General features: G+C 42.0%; 1 protein-coding gene across 3 annotated transcripts; it reads right to left on the bottom strand.

Moving 5' to 3' along the window:
* Positions 1–6,092: 6,092 nt before the first annotated feature.
* Positions 6,093–16,681, bottom strand: E2F6 (E2F transcription factor 6). Of its 3 annotated transcripts, none has more exons than XM_059842887.1 (7): positions 16,473–16,681; positions 12,355–12,403; positions 10,607–10,823; positions 10,132–10,291; positions 9,024–9,137; positions 7,566–7,718; positions 6,093–6,821 (listed from the first exon to the last, which is right to left on the bottom strand). In XM_059842887.1, exons 1-6 carry the CDS (start codon positions 16,521–16,523, stop codon positions 7,599–7,601), a joined length of 711 nt encoding a protein of 236 aa, XP_059698870.1. In that variant the 5' UTR covers positions 16,524–16,681; the 3' UTR covers positions 6,093–6,821; positions 7,566–7,598. The 3 variants fall into 3 exon arrangements, with proteins under 3 accessions (XP_059698870.1, XP_059698869.1, XP_059698867.1); XM_059842886.1 differs by having other exon boundaries at positions 16,467–16,681; XM_059842884.1 differs by having other exon boundaries at positions 16,458–16,681.
* Between the last annotated feature and the right edge of the window lie 705 nt (positions 16,682–17,386).

The raw sequence follows: 17,386 nt of genomic DNA on the forward strand, positions 1-17,386 counted from the left end.
TTTATAGCACTTACCACTAATGCTTATTTCTTCCGTTTACTCATATTTTCCTTTTTTTTGCAGCCCCTTTCATCCTATCAGTTCCAACAGCTGATCACTGTAGGAGAGGGAACTCTTCTCTATTACATTTTCACGCTTCTCTGGTCAATTAATTTAAAGTAATAGAAAAATAAAGCACTTTTTGCAGAGAGCCTTGTGCTAACTTGTTGATATTTTAAATAGATTATACCATTCCACTAGATACAAGCTAAACTATTGGAAACAAATCAAATAAAAGGATATAACTAGATGTAGTTTATAATAGTGTTAAAACTATTCAACCAGAACAAGAGGGTTGGAATTAGATTGTCATCAAGATCCTTTGTAACCTAAACCATTCGGTGAATCCATGACTGTGTGATTTCTGGTCTGCTCTGCTGGACCTTGTAGCACTCCAAGCATTGCATCTCATCTTTCCAACAGGTAGTGTCCAAATACTCTCCCTAGGCCGCGGCAAGCAGCCCTCTGATGCATCCCTTGCAGCATTTCTAAGGACTGTTGGTTGCCGTGTGCGATTTGCAGCTGGTCAGGAATGTGAAGTGGTGGTTTGCCTCAGAAGCCGTGGAAGGATGGTTGTAGACATCCCTCTAGTGGCCCCGCAGCGTCCGGGACGCCGGGAGCAGCTCTGGCATCCCCGGGCTCAGCAGGGGCAGATGTGCTCCTCTGTGCAGCTGGGTCCTCTGCGGGGCTGGGGAACTAGCAGATAATGTCTGCCTTTTTCCATTTCACTTAAGTTTCCCTGGAAACTCTGCACCAGTTCAGGCTGTTTAGAGTGTTTGTTTCACAAGCCTTGATACCTGAAGGCTGAACCCATTTCACTGGCCACTGTAAAAAACAGAGGTACTGGGAGGTGGTATGAGGAAAGGGTTAATTCTGTCTCTAAGTTTTCTTTAATGTCAGTTTATTTAACCCAGAGTGAGAAAAAACTTTGTCATTATTGAAAAAAAAGGCAAGTTATACTTGAAGATTAATTAAATGTTTCAGATCTTCTTGTCTCTTTAATACAAGACCGACAGAATACCAAAGGGAAAAAAAACCCCAAAAAACCCCAAAGTATATGTAAAATAAACATAAGGAACACTTATTTGTACATGTGTATAGTTTGGCTTCTCAACTGAAGTTGCCATTAAGATACTAATTATGTTTATGTGTTTGGAACATTTAATTTATTTTGTTTTTTAATTTGTTAAAGGACATGCAGCAGAAATGGGAATCCTGGGATAGCAACTTTAAAGATAGTGAAGAGGTCTCCAGTACTGTCTTCAGAAAGGGTGCTGTCCCAGGGCACCCACTGTGGTTACTTCATGGAGCACAGCAAGTCTGGGAATTGCCCTTGCTGGTGCTGGACAAGCATCCTATGGAGGGTCCCGGGGAAGCTGGGATACTCTGAGGAGTCACTGCAGAGCAGTGATCAGAGTTTGCAAAGGAGATCAAGACAGTGCCCCCTTTTTGCAAATAGGCACAGCACAGAGGAATGATTTGTTGCAGAGGCAGCAAGCTGCCTGATAGCAGCAGGATGTGGTGTTGAAAGGAGATTCGGATTTATACATAAGTAAAACTGTCCTTAAAGGACAGCCCACTCTGAGATTTTCTCTGTATGGAAACAGAAACTACAGATCTCATCCTTCTGGTAATGATAGTTCTGTATCTCAGTAATCCACCTGTACTACCAGTATTACCATTGTGAATCCTTTATTATTTTTAAGTAAGAATTACCTATACAAAAATATCATAGTGCAACAATTAAGTAAATTATACTTAGAGCTGAACTCAGGCCCATTTCAAAGCCAGCATTTGCTGTCAGTAAAGCCATGGCTGAATGAGTATTTCTGGTTGAACCTTGATTTTGTTAAACTGATTGGAAGCAACTGACTGAACACACATCACCATCCTGATCAGGTTTTGATTTCAAAGGTGGTAAAAAGCTTTTTAAGTTGCATTAAGGAGATTTTTTTTTCCCTTTAGCTCGGTATCCTTTCCCCTCCAAATTATAAATACTGCTTTGCAGACTTCCCTCCTTACACCCCAAAAATAGCTCCACGTGTCAATTTAAGAGATGGACAATTGGCTTAAAGTCAGCAGAGAGAGCATAAACGCCTGAGAAGTTTTTAGGCGACATCTATGTAAACAATTGCTGTTGTCTTGTTTTCATTTCCAGGCAACTGATCCTCAGAGACACATACACAGAATACAGACAACAATATCTGGACAACTTTCCAATCCCTTCTTTCCAAGCAATTAATACTTTCTCTCTGTATAAAGGAACAGTATTTTACAGATTTGGAATAAAATATATGTTGATTGGAAGATACTTGTTTTAAAGAATCTAATCATCATCTAATGTCACAAATTTAAAGTCTTTTTGAAAGAAGAAAAATACCTGAGCTTCAACCTGCAGTAAATTTTTAATACAATCTAGAGCATTTCAGATCAGGAGAAACACATAATTATCAATAAATACACATTAATCCACATTTCCCTCTTCTGCTGCTCAGTGGCCCAGGGTTGTCAATGTTTTTTAAATCAAAACTACTAATCTCTGCATGGAGACTGACAGCCAATGTGTCAATTTTGGCAATGTGAAAGACTAGCATTTGTTTCTATCCCTTTATTCAGTTCTTTAAGATAAATCTTCAATTAAGTTTCTTCTATCTCAAAAGAAAGGCAATACTAATGCTTTCACAGTATTTTGCTTTTACTTTGCTTTATTTTAACCTCTAATCATAGGAAGAATTAATCCTGTATCTCTATATTTCCCTCATTAATATTCTCCCAGGATAGGACAATATTGCATAATTTCAAATGTGTTTGTTTTCTCTTCAGCTGAATAAATACAGAAATCACCTCCAATAGCTTCTTGTCAGCCTGAAGACAATGTTGCACACATGGCTGGGCAGTTAAGGCTGAAGTTGTTTCTAAAACCAGGGAGATTTTTCTCATCAGAAATTGTTTCTACACAATGGTGAGAATGTTGCTTGGTAAAAAAGTTCTCTGATGATCTGCGGAGAGTAGCATTGTCAAGTAAATCACAGTTCTAGCTCCTGACTGAATTCTGTGCAACCTGTTTTAGTGTATAGGATGGAGGCACTGTGTGGATATTGTCCTGTTTCGTAGGTCTTTTAGGGATTGTGAAAACATCACAACTAACTTCTGGGAAGCTTGATTTGATCCCTGAATGCCCAGCTAGCAGCAGAGTGTCGGGTATTGGCCACAGTGCACTGCGGTCCAGGAGAGCTCCAAGGGTCTCACTATGGTCTGGTGTTTATAGGGTCACAAGAGAGTTGGCTTTAGTCACAGTAATTTTCCATCCTGGCCACAATTCGGTAACTTTCTTTGAAAATTTGATAACAAAAATTTTATTCCACTTAGGTTGTTCAGGCAACAAAAATAAGTTTCCATGGCTGTTCATTAAAACAGGAGCTTGTTAGACAGCAAAAGTTTCTGGGAGAAAAGAGTGTTTCTGGTAAGCTCAAGAGAAGCTCAACCAGCTGCTGTTTGTCAAGACTGAGGCCTAATGAGCATTTCTGGGATCACAGTGTGGCTGGGTGGGGGGAATGCCCCCCCCGTGGCCTAAGAGAAATCAGTAAGAGTTGCGATGTGCTGAGCTTGGATCTTTGAATTTGCTGTTACAGCTTCTAGGATTGTCTTCTATAGCTCCATCCCTTAATCTAGAGTCAACCGGAAACACCACTTCATTCATGGATCACAAGGTGAGGAGCTTCTGTCAGCCCACGTCCACATGGAGGGTGTCTGGAGAGCGCAGCTCCAGACCCTGGGATCACCCATGGTCTGCCTGCAGCGGTGGCAGGGAGGGAACTAGGGGTGCCATACATGGACAGAACCAGACTGCCCTTTCTCTGCAAACATTAAATTCCCTTCAAAATGCAGATCATGCTTTTTGACTAACAAGTATCTGAGTCCTTCGCTAAAGATCTACCAACAGTGAGAAGCCTCGTCTAGATTTATATAACCTACACAACCAAGGATAGTTTATATGATTTTAGCCTCAATGCACTTCTTGCAAGTTACTCCAGGCAGATCAGAGGTGGAACCAAAAATAGCAGATTTGTGTTCCTGATAAACCCTTCAGCAGTTACTGAGGTCCCAGCAGGACGCAGGGGCCACCATGCCAGGATCATGGAACACAAGGGTTTAGAGCTTGCAGCCAGCCCCAGCATGCTGGGAGCAGCTCATGGGCTGGCCAGAAGGTGAACCTTGCCACTGACAAGGACAAGCTAAAGTGACTTTTGAAATCAGTGTTTAATTACGCTTATAAAATGAGGCTCTTCACACACAGATTATTCAAAATGAAGAAAATTGCTGACTTTCAAATGCTTTCCAACAGACAATAATTTGCAAGAATCTTCTCTCTTCTTAAAAATCACATTATTTAAAACTGTAGTTCACATCTGAAAACTCTGACAAGTGACTCTCCACACCAAGTAAGGCCTGAACTGGCAACCTGTAGTGCTTTTTACTGTAAGAATCAGCAAAACCAGGAATTTAATAATTATGGGTCCTGGCTGTTGCTATTGCTGACTGATGCATTAACATGCTTAGCCACTCTTACTGAAGGGAAGGCAGAAAGAGTACTAGAAACTTTTAATTTATCAGAGTCCTCAAATAGCCAAGAGAGCTTCTTACACTTAGAAATGTTCTGAAAATAAACAGATGGAGACTCAGCAAAAATAATAACCTCTCAGAAAAAAAAAAAATCAAGCATTACTATACAAATTCAGAGTAAGGTCCTGTCACATTTACAAGTAAGCTTGTAACTTGTGTCTAAGTTCAGCATCACTCGGGAATTTTTCAAGTCCAAGTTGAATCTTTTCAGCTAGTTATAGTGCACTGGTCTTACACTGTTTTCCAGCATCACCAATGGGTAATACTCTATGTAACCAAGTAGCAAAAGCAGGGGTTTAATCTTCAAAAGTCCATTTGTTCTGCTGAAGGTGCACTATTAAAACAACAGATGTATTTAATAAAATAGTAGCAGTATAACTGTCATATTACAGCTTCTTCCATTTCACTGTGACAATTTTGTGGCTAAAAGCATTAATTATACTGCTAGAAAACCTGTACAAATGAGTAAGGAAAAACAACCACTAGAGATTTGTTCAAAAATTGAAAAATCCCAATGTTTCATTTAAATGGATTGTTCTGCTGTTGAAGACAAACTTCCTCAACATTTTTAAGATGGTTATTTTGTAAAAATGTATTTCCTTACTCTATAGGTAAGGTAGGTAATGGCTATGAGTTAGAGGGTTGGTTTAGATTAAATATTAGGAAGAAATTCTTTATTATGAGGGTGGAAAGGCACTAGAACAGGTTGCCAAGAGACGCTGTGGATGCCTTATCATCTCTGGAAGTGTTCAAGGCGAGGCTGGATGGGGCTTTGAGCAACCAGCAGGAGAGGAAATGGCCTCAAGCTGCACCAGGGAGATTCAGGTTGGATGTCAGGAAGAATTTCTTCACTGAAAGAACTGTGAAGCACTGGAAGATGCTTCCACTGGGAGGTGGTGGAGTCACCATCCCTAGGGGAGTTCAAGGAATGACTAGATCTGAAACTCAGTGCTATAGACTACTTGACATTGTGGTGTTTGGTCAAAGGTTGGAGTTGATATTCTTGGAGGTCTTTCCTACTTAAATAATTCTGAAGTGAGCCCACGCACAGCATTTGTACAATGGCAGTTCACTCCATTAGAAAATCCAGTATACAAATGTCAGCTTTGTTTTATGGATAAGAAAGACGGATAATACCGACATAGTCCTAAAGTATTTTACATACTTTTGCAAGCTGAGCCACAAAGAAGTCACAATACTCAACTAAGGTTCTGCTGTATGTAAACTCCAGAAACTGGAATGGACCAATTGAAGCAGTTATCGATAGTTCTTCTGAAAATAGCTACATTACTGTGGCATCACAAGATCCAGACTTAAGTGTTATCTGACAGTACCATGTAAAACAGATTTTAAATTTTCACATAATTTTAAATGCTTGTAGTTACTCAGTGAACTGCAGCAAAGGCAACCCAACATGTTTCATTACACTATTTAATGTTTTTGTAAGCTTATTTTATTTCTTTGCTGTACAGAGGCAGAAATGCAAACCATCTCAATAAATGTACATCAGTAACTACCTAGAAATTATACAAGTATGTACACAAGGCCCAATTATTTCACTTCAGTGTTGATACCATAGTTCATGTAGAGCTGGATGCAAACAGCACTTACACGGTGTAAAGCATAACTCCTGGGATATTTACATCTTGTTCTTTATAGCAAAGGCTTCCAATACGCCAGTTCATTGTTACACTTGTATTTGACAATCCTGCTTAGTAGTGCTGCCTCAGAGCTGAAAAGTGCATTTCCTCATTTTATACATTCTCATGCAGATTGTGGACCGTTCCAGAAATTGTTCTCCAACCTTAAATTTTAGAAGTAATTAATTATCTTTGTTTTCTGTCAATTAAAAATTTAAGGTAAAAAACTTTTTACCCAAATCTCTGTAGGTCATATGCAATTAAGAAAACAAAGCTCCTAAACGCAACTCCAGAAACTGTTGTCCTTTGACTTGGGAAGATAAGCAATCCTGTGAAAGCACTCAACCAATCCACTGCTGGATTTTTAAAACATTTTGGAACATTTCAGGTTATGAAGTTTGCAGATCCAAGCAGTTTGGAAAAGCCCTATAACACAGATATTTACATTCTATATTAGATTTTTGTGTTGTAATTAATCTGGCATCTCAAATGTTTTTTTCTCTTCCATCGGAGATCTCACTTTAAAAGGAAAGTAAAAAAGGAATATGATTACTCTAATTGTAGAAAATACAATTTTGAGTTATTCCCCAAGTGAAATAAGTTAAAAAAATGCCTGGGATGAAAAAGCTAACTCTTCCCTTCACCTATAAAGCAGCACTTCTAAAGATAATTTCTTTCTTTGTGTTCTGAGCTACTGCAATTCCTGCCACATTTACTTTTAAGCCACAATATCCTGCAGCACTAGAGTTCTTCAGAATCTCTATTCTGTCCAATCTTGTTTTAGGAGATTAAAATACTACATCCCCTCTTCTGGCTGCCCTTCCTTAGGGCAGGAATGAGCAGTAGCACAGTCTCATTTAAAACAGCATCGTAACTCTCATGGCAACAATCTGAGCTGAGCAGGACTCTGTAGTGCAGCAGCTGAGAGCTGACACATGGAGCTGAGAGCTCCATCCATGGAGCGCAGCTCTGACAGGAAATCAGCAAGAGCAAAGGAAGGAAAAGGCCAGGGAACAAGAGTGCCTTGCTCTGTGTGCACGTGCCTGACTCTCTGACCTCCTGTTGCTGTGAGGTAACACAGCAGCACCGACTTCTCTTCCAGGCGTTTCCTATACTCCCACAAATCTTGGTCCACAATCTAGGCTCTGAAAATTATACTTGTTCAACAGTACAACTTACAGGTTTATCAGAATATGATAATCTTAAGAAAACAAACAAAAAAAAAAAAAACATGTGGATTAAAATTTAAAAGGAGGTTGTTACCTTCATCAGGATAAAATGAATGTCTCAGTTTCACTAGATAAGGACAGTATCCATATCTTCACAAGTTTCGGCACCTGGATTCTCTTTTTCCACCTCACATAGATACACATCAATGGGTCCTTTTGTGCTCTTCACATGTACTTCTATGTGATCCTATAAAACAGCAACTTGTATATAATTCAAAGAATAAATCTTATACATTCTTTATCTATTTTTGCACTTATTTTAAAGACAATAGATTAAGAACAGAACAAATACAAAAATGATGCAGCTATTTAAAATTGTGTTACTGCTTCCCCATAAATTATGACTTTTACATACATTTCTAGGACAACTATTATGCAGAATTAAGCTAACAAGCTCTCATTTTTAATGAATTTAAGTATTTGTTTGTGCATTTAAGTATTTGTTTAGTCTGTCTATTGACCTTCAGATTTATGACCCAGACTTACTTATATGTTTAGAAAGAGTAACAAAATTTAAAAACTTGAGAAAACATTGCCATGAATCAGACAACAAACTGGAGCACACAGCTTTAACAAAATAGTAAAGCAACTAATCCTTATTGCTTTTACTGCTTTCCTTACACAGACATCATGTTGCAAGACACAGAGCAAATAAATCTTAATACACAATGGAGAAAATATTCAGTTCTAATGTACAACTTTTTAAATTCTGCCTTTTTATTGCTTCAGGAGGCATCTGGAATTGTATCTTTTTCATCTCCACTGGATGAGAGACAGCTCCTTTGACCAGGGAAACTACTGGAGATCTATGTAGTGGATCTAACTCTTTGGTTCTACTGATTCATTTCCTTCTAAGATATACCCACATTTCTGTCAACACAGCAAGGCAACTTCAATGACTATGCAATTGGGAAGATTATCAAAAATGGTCATGCAAAAAAGAAAATGGAATTAAAGTTCCATTTGTTATCTTAGGCTGTCTTCCAGGATTTGCCCTCTCAGAGCATTACCAACAGTGGGTTCCCAGTACACAGACCCCACTATGCAGCTGCAGCATTGCTGGGTGCAGGGGGCAAAGGTCTGGCTCCTCTGTGAGACAAGAATGGAGCCTGTGTATTGCACTGTGGGGTGAGGACAGGGCACAGCCCCATTCCATAAAAAAATCCCTCTAGATATCATCTACCAGAGTGACAAAAGGTTTTCTTTTTCCAACCATACTGTACATTGCATACTTTATTACAGCTTTTCCATTCTCTCTAACAAAACCAGGTAACTAAAACTCAGATACATTCATGGCTTAGTAATTTAGGCAAAAAGAAAAATATGGCAAGTAAGCTTCTAAGACTATTATCCCTGCAGCACTGTTCAGTGGAAAACAACAGCATTTATCGCATGACAGAGAAACTGGAAGTCAATTACTGACTGCTGAAAAAATTTGAAAAAATCAAATTTAAAAACTTTGGTTTCTTTAGGAGAAATGTATAAAACTTACGTCTTTAGGAACTGGTATTTCCAATTTGGTTTCCTCTGGAGCTTTGATTGCAATCACAATCTGTTCCTGAAATGCTGGAATACTTCGGATATCTTGGTATGTCACATAAGCTAGTGTATACATTGGTCAAGGATTATGTAATTTGCTAATGGGCAGAAGCATGAGTGTGATGTCAAGATATGTTGAGCCAGAACACCAACTTCAGAAAATTGATCAACAATTCAGCAGAGGTTAATATTAGCTTTGTAAAATGAAGTACCAGAAAAATACATTTCTGTATTTCCAGGAAGGAAAAAAAAGCTTAAAAAATATATTCAGTGTTAAAAAACCCCCCTGAACAGTCTTCACAGATGTTGTCAAAAGTCTATAAAGCAGAAGGAATACTCTTCTTCAGGAATTACACTCTGTTTTCTAATCGCATGAAAATAATTTCCTGAGACACTGTAGAACTATTTTCTTAACCAGTAAGGTATAAAGAATATGAGCATGTTTCATTTGTGCACACACCTTAACATCTTGCCAAACAAGGGAGCTAAATAATATTTTATTGTAACCCAAAGGCAAAATTCAATCTTTATGCCACATATTAAAATGAATTTCTTTTCTATTGTCAAAACCCATCTGAAAGTCAGAACTGCACTGGAATCTCTCAAGAGAGAAGAGTATTAGGACATAACCAACATACCATTATATCTCCTTGGCGACAGACCACTGGGTCTCCATTCTGAGTCCTCTCTGTCATCTCACTAAGCATCTTCAGCTCACTGGTGGGTCAAAACCTGCCCCTGAGATGACTCAAATGGAGAGAAGAGGGTGATGGTCAGGGCAGTAAAACTATTGCCCCACTTCATTCTTCTACAGAGGAAAGGTCACACAAGCAGCACTCCTCTGAGGACAGGCTAGACTCTCCACGATACTACAAAGCAAGGACTACTACAAAGCACAGGACTGGCATTCTCAAATGCAAAATAATCAAAAAGCCTGCTATTATGAAACTCATTATCAAGTAGTACTGCATACCTGTGGTATCAGCCTACACTTCTTACTAGATATGTGCGTACGTGCAACCAAAATCATGTGTTAAAATAATGCAAGACTTGAAAGGATATTTTGCATTTTCTTTGTCATCTGTTAGTTCAAATATCTGATGAGCACAATTCTTGATTAATTCATCCAGAGCTTCTTCCATGGCTGATAAGTCAGAAAGTTCATCTTTAAGGTTCTGCTGCTCTGGTGCTTTTCCAATAAGTTGGTCAAGACTGTTACCTCTAGAAGAATATGAAAATTGTCTAGCATGTTTGTATAAATAAAAGCCTGTTTATTAAACATCAAGTATACTAACAGCAAACAGCATGAAAGTCTGGCATCCTTTATTCTGCTGAAATATGTTTCCATGTACATATGCACTTGATACTTGTTAACATATTAGGTAACTCATATAACATAAGGAAGGATACAGAACATAAAATATTATCTAGGAGAAGTAACTTAATATGCTTAAAGATACTCTCAAAGTTATAAACATTACTCAACACTGCTGGGATTTACTGTTTCAGAAACTAGAAGCTTCAAAGCCAACTCACATCCACTGGATATGATTCTTAGATCTTTTCTGAATCAAGTCGATGCCATCCAACACATTGGTGATGTCATATACTCTTCGTTTTCGTACTCCAAGTGTTGTCGCTACTTCATTTAAATCAAGAACACCATCTGGAGCTTTTCTGAGAAGAGCCATAAATTTTCGTGTCAAAAGCACCAAGGATGCATCAAATCGAGGCCTTTTGATGTCCACAGTTTCTGTAAGGTTTTGGTAGAATATTTAGGGTAAGCTACTACATAAGCATGAATTAAAAAAAGTGATAGTGATGAAGTAACAATGAAGGTAAAAGTCTGGAAGCGCTGCAGTTTTTAATGCTTATATTGCAATGACACCATATAAAGCCTATTAACTACACATACTTTCATTTGTTTGCAATGATTTTATCTAAATAAAATCATACATTTTTGTGCTTTCGACATCCATGACTCCACACTGCTAGTATGGATATTAATAACGGAGTAACTGCATGCTCTACAGGACTTGGGATCAGATCACTGACCAAATACCAATGAAACCTTTGGTTAACTATAGACAGTGCTGAGGTGCTGCCAGAGAAACACAGCTCTTTCTCTGCTGCATGACACTATTAGAGTATTTTTTAATATCTTTTTGGTCCAGTTTAACCAGCAGACCTCACATGCAACTATTAGGCATGGTTCACAAGTCAGCTTGGCTTCAGGACTGTTTCAGCCTGGACAGGACCCATCTGCTCTGGAACTGAAGAATTTAGTATGCAGACAAACTGTTTGCATCTGGTCTCAGGGAAAAAGAACTAGTCATTCCATTGGTCGATTTACTAATACAACAAAGATCTACAGCTACCCTGACACCCTGGTTTAAAAGATCCCTGGGCTATGTGTATTCATTACCACCATATTTGCAGAAAGAGCAGAAATCCCTGATGAATAACTTGAGATTGTTATTTATGTATGCAAAAAGCACAAAAAAGCACCTACTTCGGAGTCAAAAAGTCATGGTATGCACACATTCATTTGATGCCAACCAATAAAAGATTGTCAAATTCAGCTGTTACTTGTTGTTTCTCCTGTAAAGCAAACCAGGTATTTCATCTGATCAACCTGTGTCCCCGAGCAACATTGCAGTCTAAAGCTTCAATAAAAGGTGAGTGTGTAAACAAAGTACCCTAGACAACAACAGAAATACTTCAACCATCAGTATGTTTCCCAAGATGAATGAGATACACACTTTTACTCATAATGTATCACACCCATTAAATGGTTGCAAGTTTATGCACTACTTAACACAAAGTGACAGGTTCAACAACTCAGTTTTGGACTGTGTTACTGTGGAAAGCATGAAATAATTCAGCTGGTGAGAAAACAAACAAACAAACAAACAAAAAACCCCACCAAAAAACAAAAAACCAACCCAACACGTAGAAATTCACTCAAGTTTATTTCCACATTTATTAACACCAGTTGAAAGGCAATGTTTGCCAGTATGTTGTTCCAGTTTTCTCTTAACTCACTTTTCCTGTGCACTATTTTCTATATAGCAATGGGAATGTATGCTTGCAACAGATCTGAAAAGAAAAAACTATAAAGAATGTACTGCTTCACATCTGTTATTTCAGTCAGTGTTCAGCATTCTTCCTGCTTTGCTGATATTAAATACAATTTTTCATTTGTCTACAGAATTGTACTCACATTGTAAAAAGGCATGACATACTGCAAGATTAATTTTCACACATGACACATAGCAACTTACTTTTCACAAGCTGTGTGTCCTTGTGAACATTCAGGTCAATCATTGGTGCCTGAGGAAATAAAAAGGGAAAAAAACAACTGTCATAAAATGCTCTCTACAGGGGGAGCTTCTTCAGAAGAAATCCTCAAATCTTCTTTAGATGTTACAGCCATCACAGCTCTGACAACTCAACAGCTATTACTATGAACTGTCAATAGAATAAAGGAATACATGCTTTTTAATTCCTGCCAGAACTTTCAGCCCTTCATCTCAGCACAACTCACTCTGTTTTCAAAAACGGGAAACTCCACTGAACTCGCTGATGCTCAGGCAAGCTGCAACCTCTCTTGCTTCAATTCATGTTTCAATTAATGGCTATTTCCTTTCAGTTGCCCATCACATACAACTGTGAAATATCTGGTAACATTTAAAATTCCTAATTTGCTTGCAAGCGTGGAATGAAACTTGTCAGGGGAAATTTGGGTTAGATATTAGGAAAATGGATCTTCACTCAGAGGGTGGTTGGGCACTGGAACAGGCTCCCCAAGGGAAGCAGTCACAGCACCAAGAGTTCAAGAAGCTCTTGGACAATGCTGTCAGGAACATGGCGTGACTCTTGGGATTGTCCTGTGCTGGGACAGGAGTTGGACTTGATGATCCTTATGGGTCCTTTCCAACTCAGGATATGCTATGATTTTACTGAAGGCTGCAGTGGCTTAACAAGTTCTCTCAGGAGTTTATTAACAGCCTTCCTGTACTAGTGGGCCTAAAACAGGAACAGCATTCCAAGGGCAATCTAACATATGCCAAGTAAAGAAAAAGAATAATTTCCCTCAATTTACTGTTCTCCTGCTAAGACAGCCTCATATGCCTCGATGTCAGGACACAATGCAGGTGCACATTTAGCCCACTGTCCATGAGGACCTCCAGGTGCTTTCAACAGGGTAGTCCCCAGCCTGTACCACTACAGGGTAAAGGCAAGGCTTTAACTCTTGTTTTTCAACTTCCCAGGTTTATGAGGTGTTAGATGACCCCTTCCTCCAGCCCATAAACCTCACATCCTTCACCTAACAACAGGCCCTAGGATAGACCCTGCCAGGCACCCACCAAAGCTCTCTATCACTCCCCTCTACAAGTGGTCAGGGGAGAGATGTAACAAGAAGTTCAGGAGTTGAGATAAAGACCAGAAGAGATCACTCCCCGAATACCATCATGAGCAAAACAGACTCAACTTCGGAATATTAATTAAATTTATTACCAATAAAGTCAGAGCAGTAAAATGATAAATAAAACATATCTTAAGAAAACACCTTCCCCCCACCCCTCCCCAAGCTCTACCTTCTCCACACCAGCAGCGCAGGGAGACAGGAATGGGGATTATGTCAGTTCATCAAATGCTGTTCCTGCTGCTGCTCAGGGTGGAGAGTCCTTCCTCTACTTCAGAGTGGAGTTCCCTCCCACAGAAGAAAGCCCCCCATGAACTTCTCCAATATGAGTCCATCCCACAGCAACTGCTGTTCACCAAGTTGCTGTTCACCAACTGCTTCAACGACCATCACTTTTCTTCAGTGTGCAGTCCTTCAGGCACAGCCTGGTCCAGCATGGTTCAAGGGTCACAAGTTCTACCAGAAAGCCTGCTCCAGCATGGGCTCCACTCTCCATGGATCCACAGGTCCCTGCTAGGAACCTGCTCCAGCATGGGCTTCCCACAAGTTCACAGCCTCCTTTCAGGCATCCACCTGCACCAGCCTGGGTCTCCTCCAGGGGCTGCAGGGGGATCTCTGCATCCCCATGGTCCTCCATGGGCTGCAGCTGTTTCACCATGGGCTGCCCCAGAGACTGCAGGGAGTCTCTGCTCCAGCACCCAGAGCACGTCCTTCTCCTCTTTTTCCACTCACCTTGGTGTCTGCAGAGTTGTTCCTCTCATATATTCCCACTTCACTCTTCTCTGGCTGTAATTACAACTGTATAGTAACTTTTTTTCCCCTTCTTAAATACGTTATCACAGAGGCACTATTACTCTCTCTGATGAACTCTGCCTTGGCCAGTGACAGATCCATCCTGGAGCTGCCTGGAATTAGCTCTGCAGGACATGGGGGAAACTTCTGACAGCTTCTCACAGAAGCCACCCTGCAGCCCCCAACCTGCTATCAAAACATGACCACAAAAACCCAATACAGGTTTATACAAGCCCGAGGTTTCCTCTGTTTGGGGTCCCTGTTCCAGCTATTGTACCAGGAATAAGTTATTTTAAGGGTCTAAATGTCTGAGGCTCTGCTATGGGAAACCTGGGGTCAATCTGGTGAGGGGACCTTGGGTGTGTGAGTGTGGGGGGTGCAGCTGCAAAGGGGCCTTGGTCCCAGCTCAGGGGGTGTGAGAGTGACTGACAAGAGTGGCTCTTGAATGGTCAGACAGGGAAATTTCTTCAATATTGTGACCTCTGATATTCCTTGCCAGTTTCAACACTACAGACATGCTTTCCAAGCATCATATCTGAAGGTCCAGGCACTTTTTATCCTTGTTCTGTAGTCTGTCCTTTAAGTCTGTCCTGTTCTTTTTGCCCTGAGTGTCATGATGAAACATGTTTCTCCTTACTGATCTCAATCTCTTCAGCTCCTCCAGCTTCCAAAGCAGCCATCCCAAAAATCTCAACCTACCTCTTGGTAGAATAAGCTGGAGTCTTGAAGACTGAGTAAGCGGGAATCCAGGTTCTGCACCTTGCTAATCTTCCTTATTAGTAGGCTCAGGGTCTTGAATATCCCACTATTAAGAAAACTTCCCAGTCTGACCATTTATGAGATTTCCCTTAAGTCTCATGCTGTCACTGCTGGGAATGAAGCCCCTTCATGGTGGACTGCCTCAGTGAGCTATTGGGAGGCTCACTTGACTCCCTACACACCACACTCATGCAGTCAGGCCATGTTTCCTCACTGGTTCAACCCCTGGTTTCCCACTGCAGAGTCTCAGATGTCTCTCCAAAAAGCAATTTATTCACGGTGAACAAACAGCCCAAGCTGGTACCTCCAATGAGGGATGCACAATAAAGGAAGCTCTAAATTTTTATACCCTCATTGTCTACTCAGGTAAATCTTGCCCTGAGTCCTCTGCTCCTGCTGTGTCTCCCCGTGCATCTCTCTACATCCACCTTGGCAGTGCCACCATCTGTGTCCTTTAGTTACCCAAAGGGTTGGCAGTTCATGGCTTCTGCTGTGTCCCTCAGTTTCCACTCACCATGTTGTTCCTGCCCTTTGTTATCCCAAGGGCTGGGCAGTTCATGGCCTCTTGCCTAGGGATCCCACCCATCTGCTGCCTGCAAACCGAGCTACCTGCACGAGATGTAATACCCACCCACTGTTCCATAGCCATCACAGGCAAGGGCTGTTAATGATTACCACATCTTTGACCTCCCTGTTTATAAAAAGCTGATTCAGGAAAGTATCACCTACTGTAACCGCATCTAAGTATCTGCACAAAGAAGCTGTGCCAAACACTATTTGCTTCTTAAAATCATCAGTTCAATTACCCACCAAAAAACTAACGTGAACTCTTTCATGCCTTTAGGAAGCAAAAGTACTACCAAGTAACCTTTAGCCCAACTGACAAGATTAATTTAAGAAAAAAAGTAGTATATTTAAAATATATCGCAAAATTAAAAGCACACACCATCACGATTAACTAAAAACATGTAACTTTTTTTAAAGTTTTACAAAATAGACTTTTTTGCAAACTACTTCATAGCAATCCTAAAGGTAACGGTGTAACGGTGGCAGCTGCATGTAAGATGATCACAGACGTTAAGAGGAGAAAACACATTGTAGTCCCCTTTTCTCATACTTAGCTACACCATATTTAGCTCGATTAAGAGGCTATAAGTAACACAGGCGAGAAAAGCAATCCTTTTGCATTCCAGCACCTTTCCCGGGAAGCTCGCCCCAACGCTACGAGGGAGGGAAGCACCCCAATGCTCCGTACGGCTACCACGCTGCCAGGCCCGTCGCATCTTTCCCGCCCAGAGACGTAGGACGGGCTTTCGGCCGCCCCCTCACAAGCTCCCGCGGCGGGAGCGCAGCTGCAGCGCCGTCCCGCCCTCTCCGCATCCACAGGCAGCGCCTCCCGCCATGTACCTCACTCACACGCACCGCGTCCGGCTGCAGCGTCTTCAGGCGCTCCCACTGGTCGGGGCTGGCCATGTCGGCCCGGCCCCGCGGCGAGGCGCTGGAGGAGGCAGAGCGCACAGACGCCCTCACGCCGAGGCTCCGAGCCGCGGCCGGGCGCGGGGCGCCGCAGGGCCGCTCCCGCCCTCATCGCTGCCCGTCATGGCCGCGGCTCCCGCGCGCTCCTGAGGCGGCCGCTGGGGCGGGAACGGGCGGGAGCCGCGCACGCGCCCTCCCCTCTGCCGCCGGGGCGCGCGGCGCCGCCGCCTTCTCCCTCTGTTACCCATCGGCCCCCGCGGCGCCTTCCCGCCCTGCCCGGCTTCTCCCGGCTTCTCCCTCCCCCCGGGACAGCCCCCGCCTCTCCCAGCGCCGGCTGGAATGCGCCAAATCAGCTCCTTCCCTCCCCTCCCCTCCCCTCCCCTCCCGTCAGCCTGCCAGACCGGCGCAGGAAACGATCCCGTCGTCCCCGTCCTCGCCTTTGCGACAGCGGGAGCGCACTGAGCACTGCAGCGGCCAGCGTGCGTTAAGGGAGGAGTCACAGAATATGCTGAGTTCGAAGGGACCCACGTGGATCCGTCGAGTCCAGCTCCTGGCTCTGCACGGGACACCTCAAGGGTCGCACCATGTGCCTGAGAATGTTGTCCAGGTCCTTCTTAAGGTCTGTCAGGCTGGTGCTGTGACCGCTTCCTTGAGGAGCTTGTTCCAGTATCCGAGCACTGCTTCTCTGGGTGAAGAACCATTTTCTAATATCCAACCTAAACCTCCCCTGGTACAACTTCAGGACTTTCCCTCAGGTCCGTCCCTGGTCACCGAAGAGAAGTGTTGGCCCCTCTTCCCCTCACGAGAAGTTGTGACTGCGGCGAGGCCTCCCCTCGGTCTCCTCCAGGTGACCTCAGGCA

This window comes from Haemorhous mexicanus, chromosome 3, assembly GCF_027477595.1.
Source record: "Haemorhous mexicanus isolate bHaeMex1 chromosome 3, bHaeMex1.pri, whole genome shotgun sequence".
In the NCBI taxonomy this organism is placed as follows: Eukaryota; Metazoa; Chordata; class Aves; order Passeriformes; family Fringillidae; genus Haemorhous; species Haemorhous mexicanus.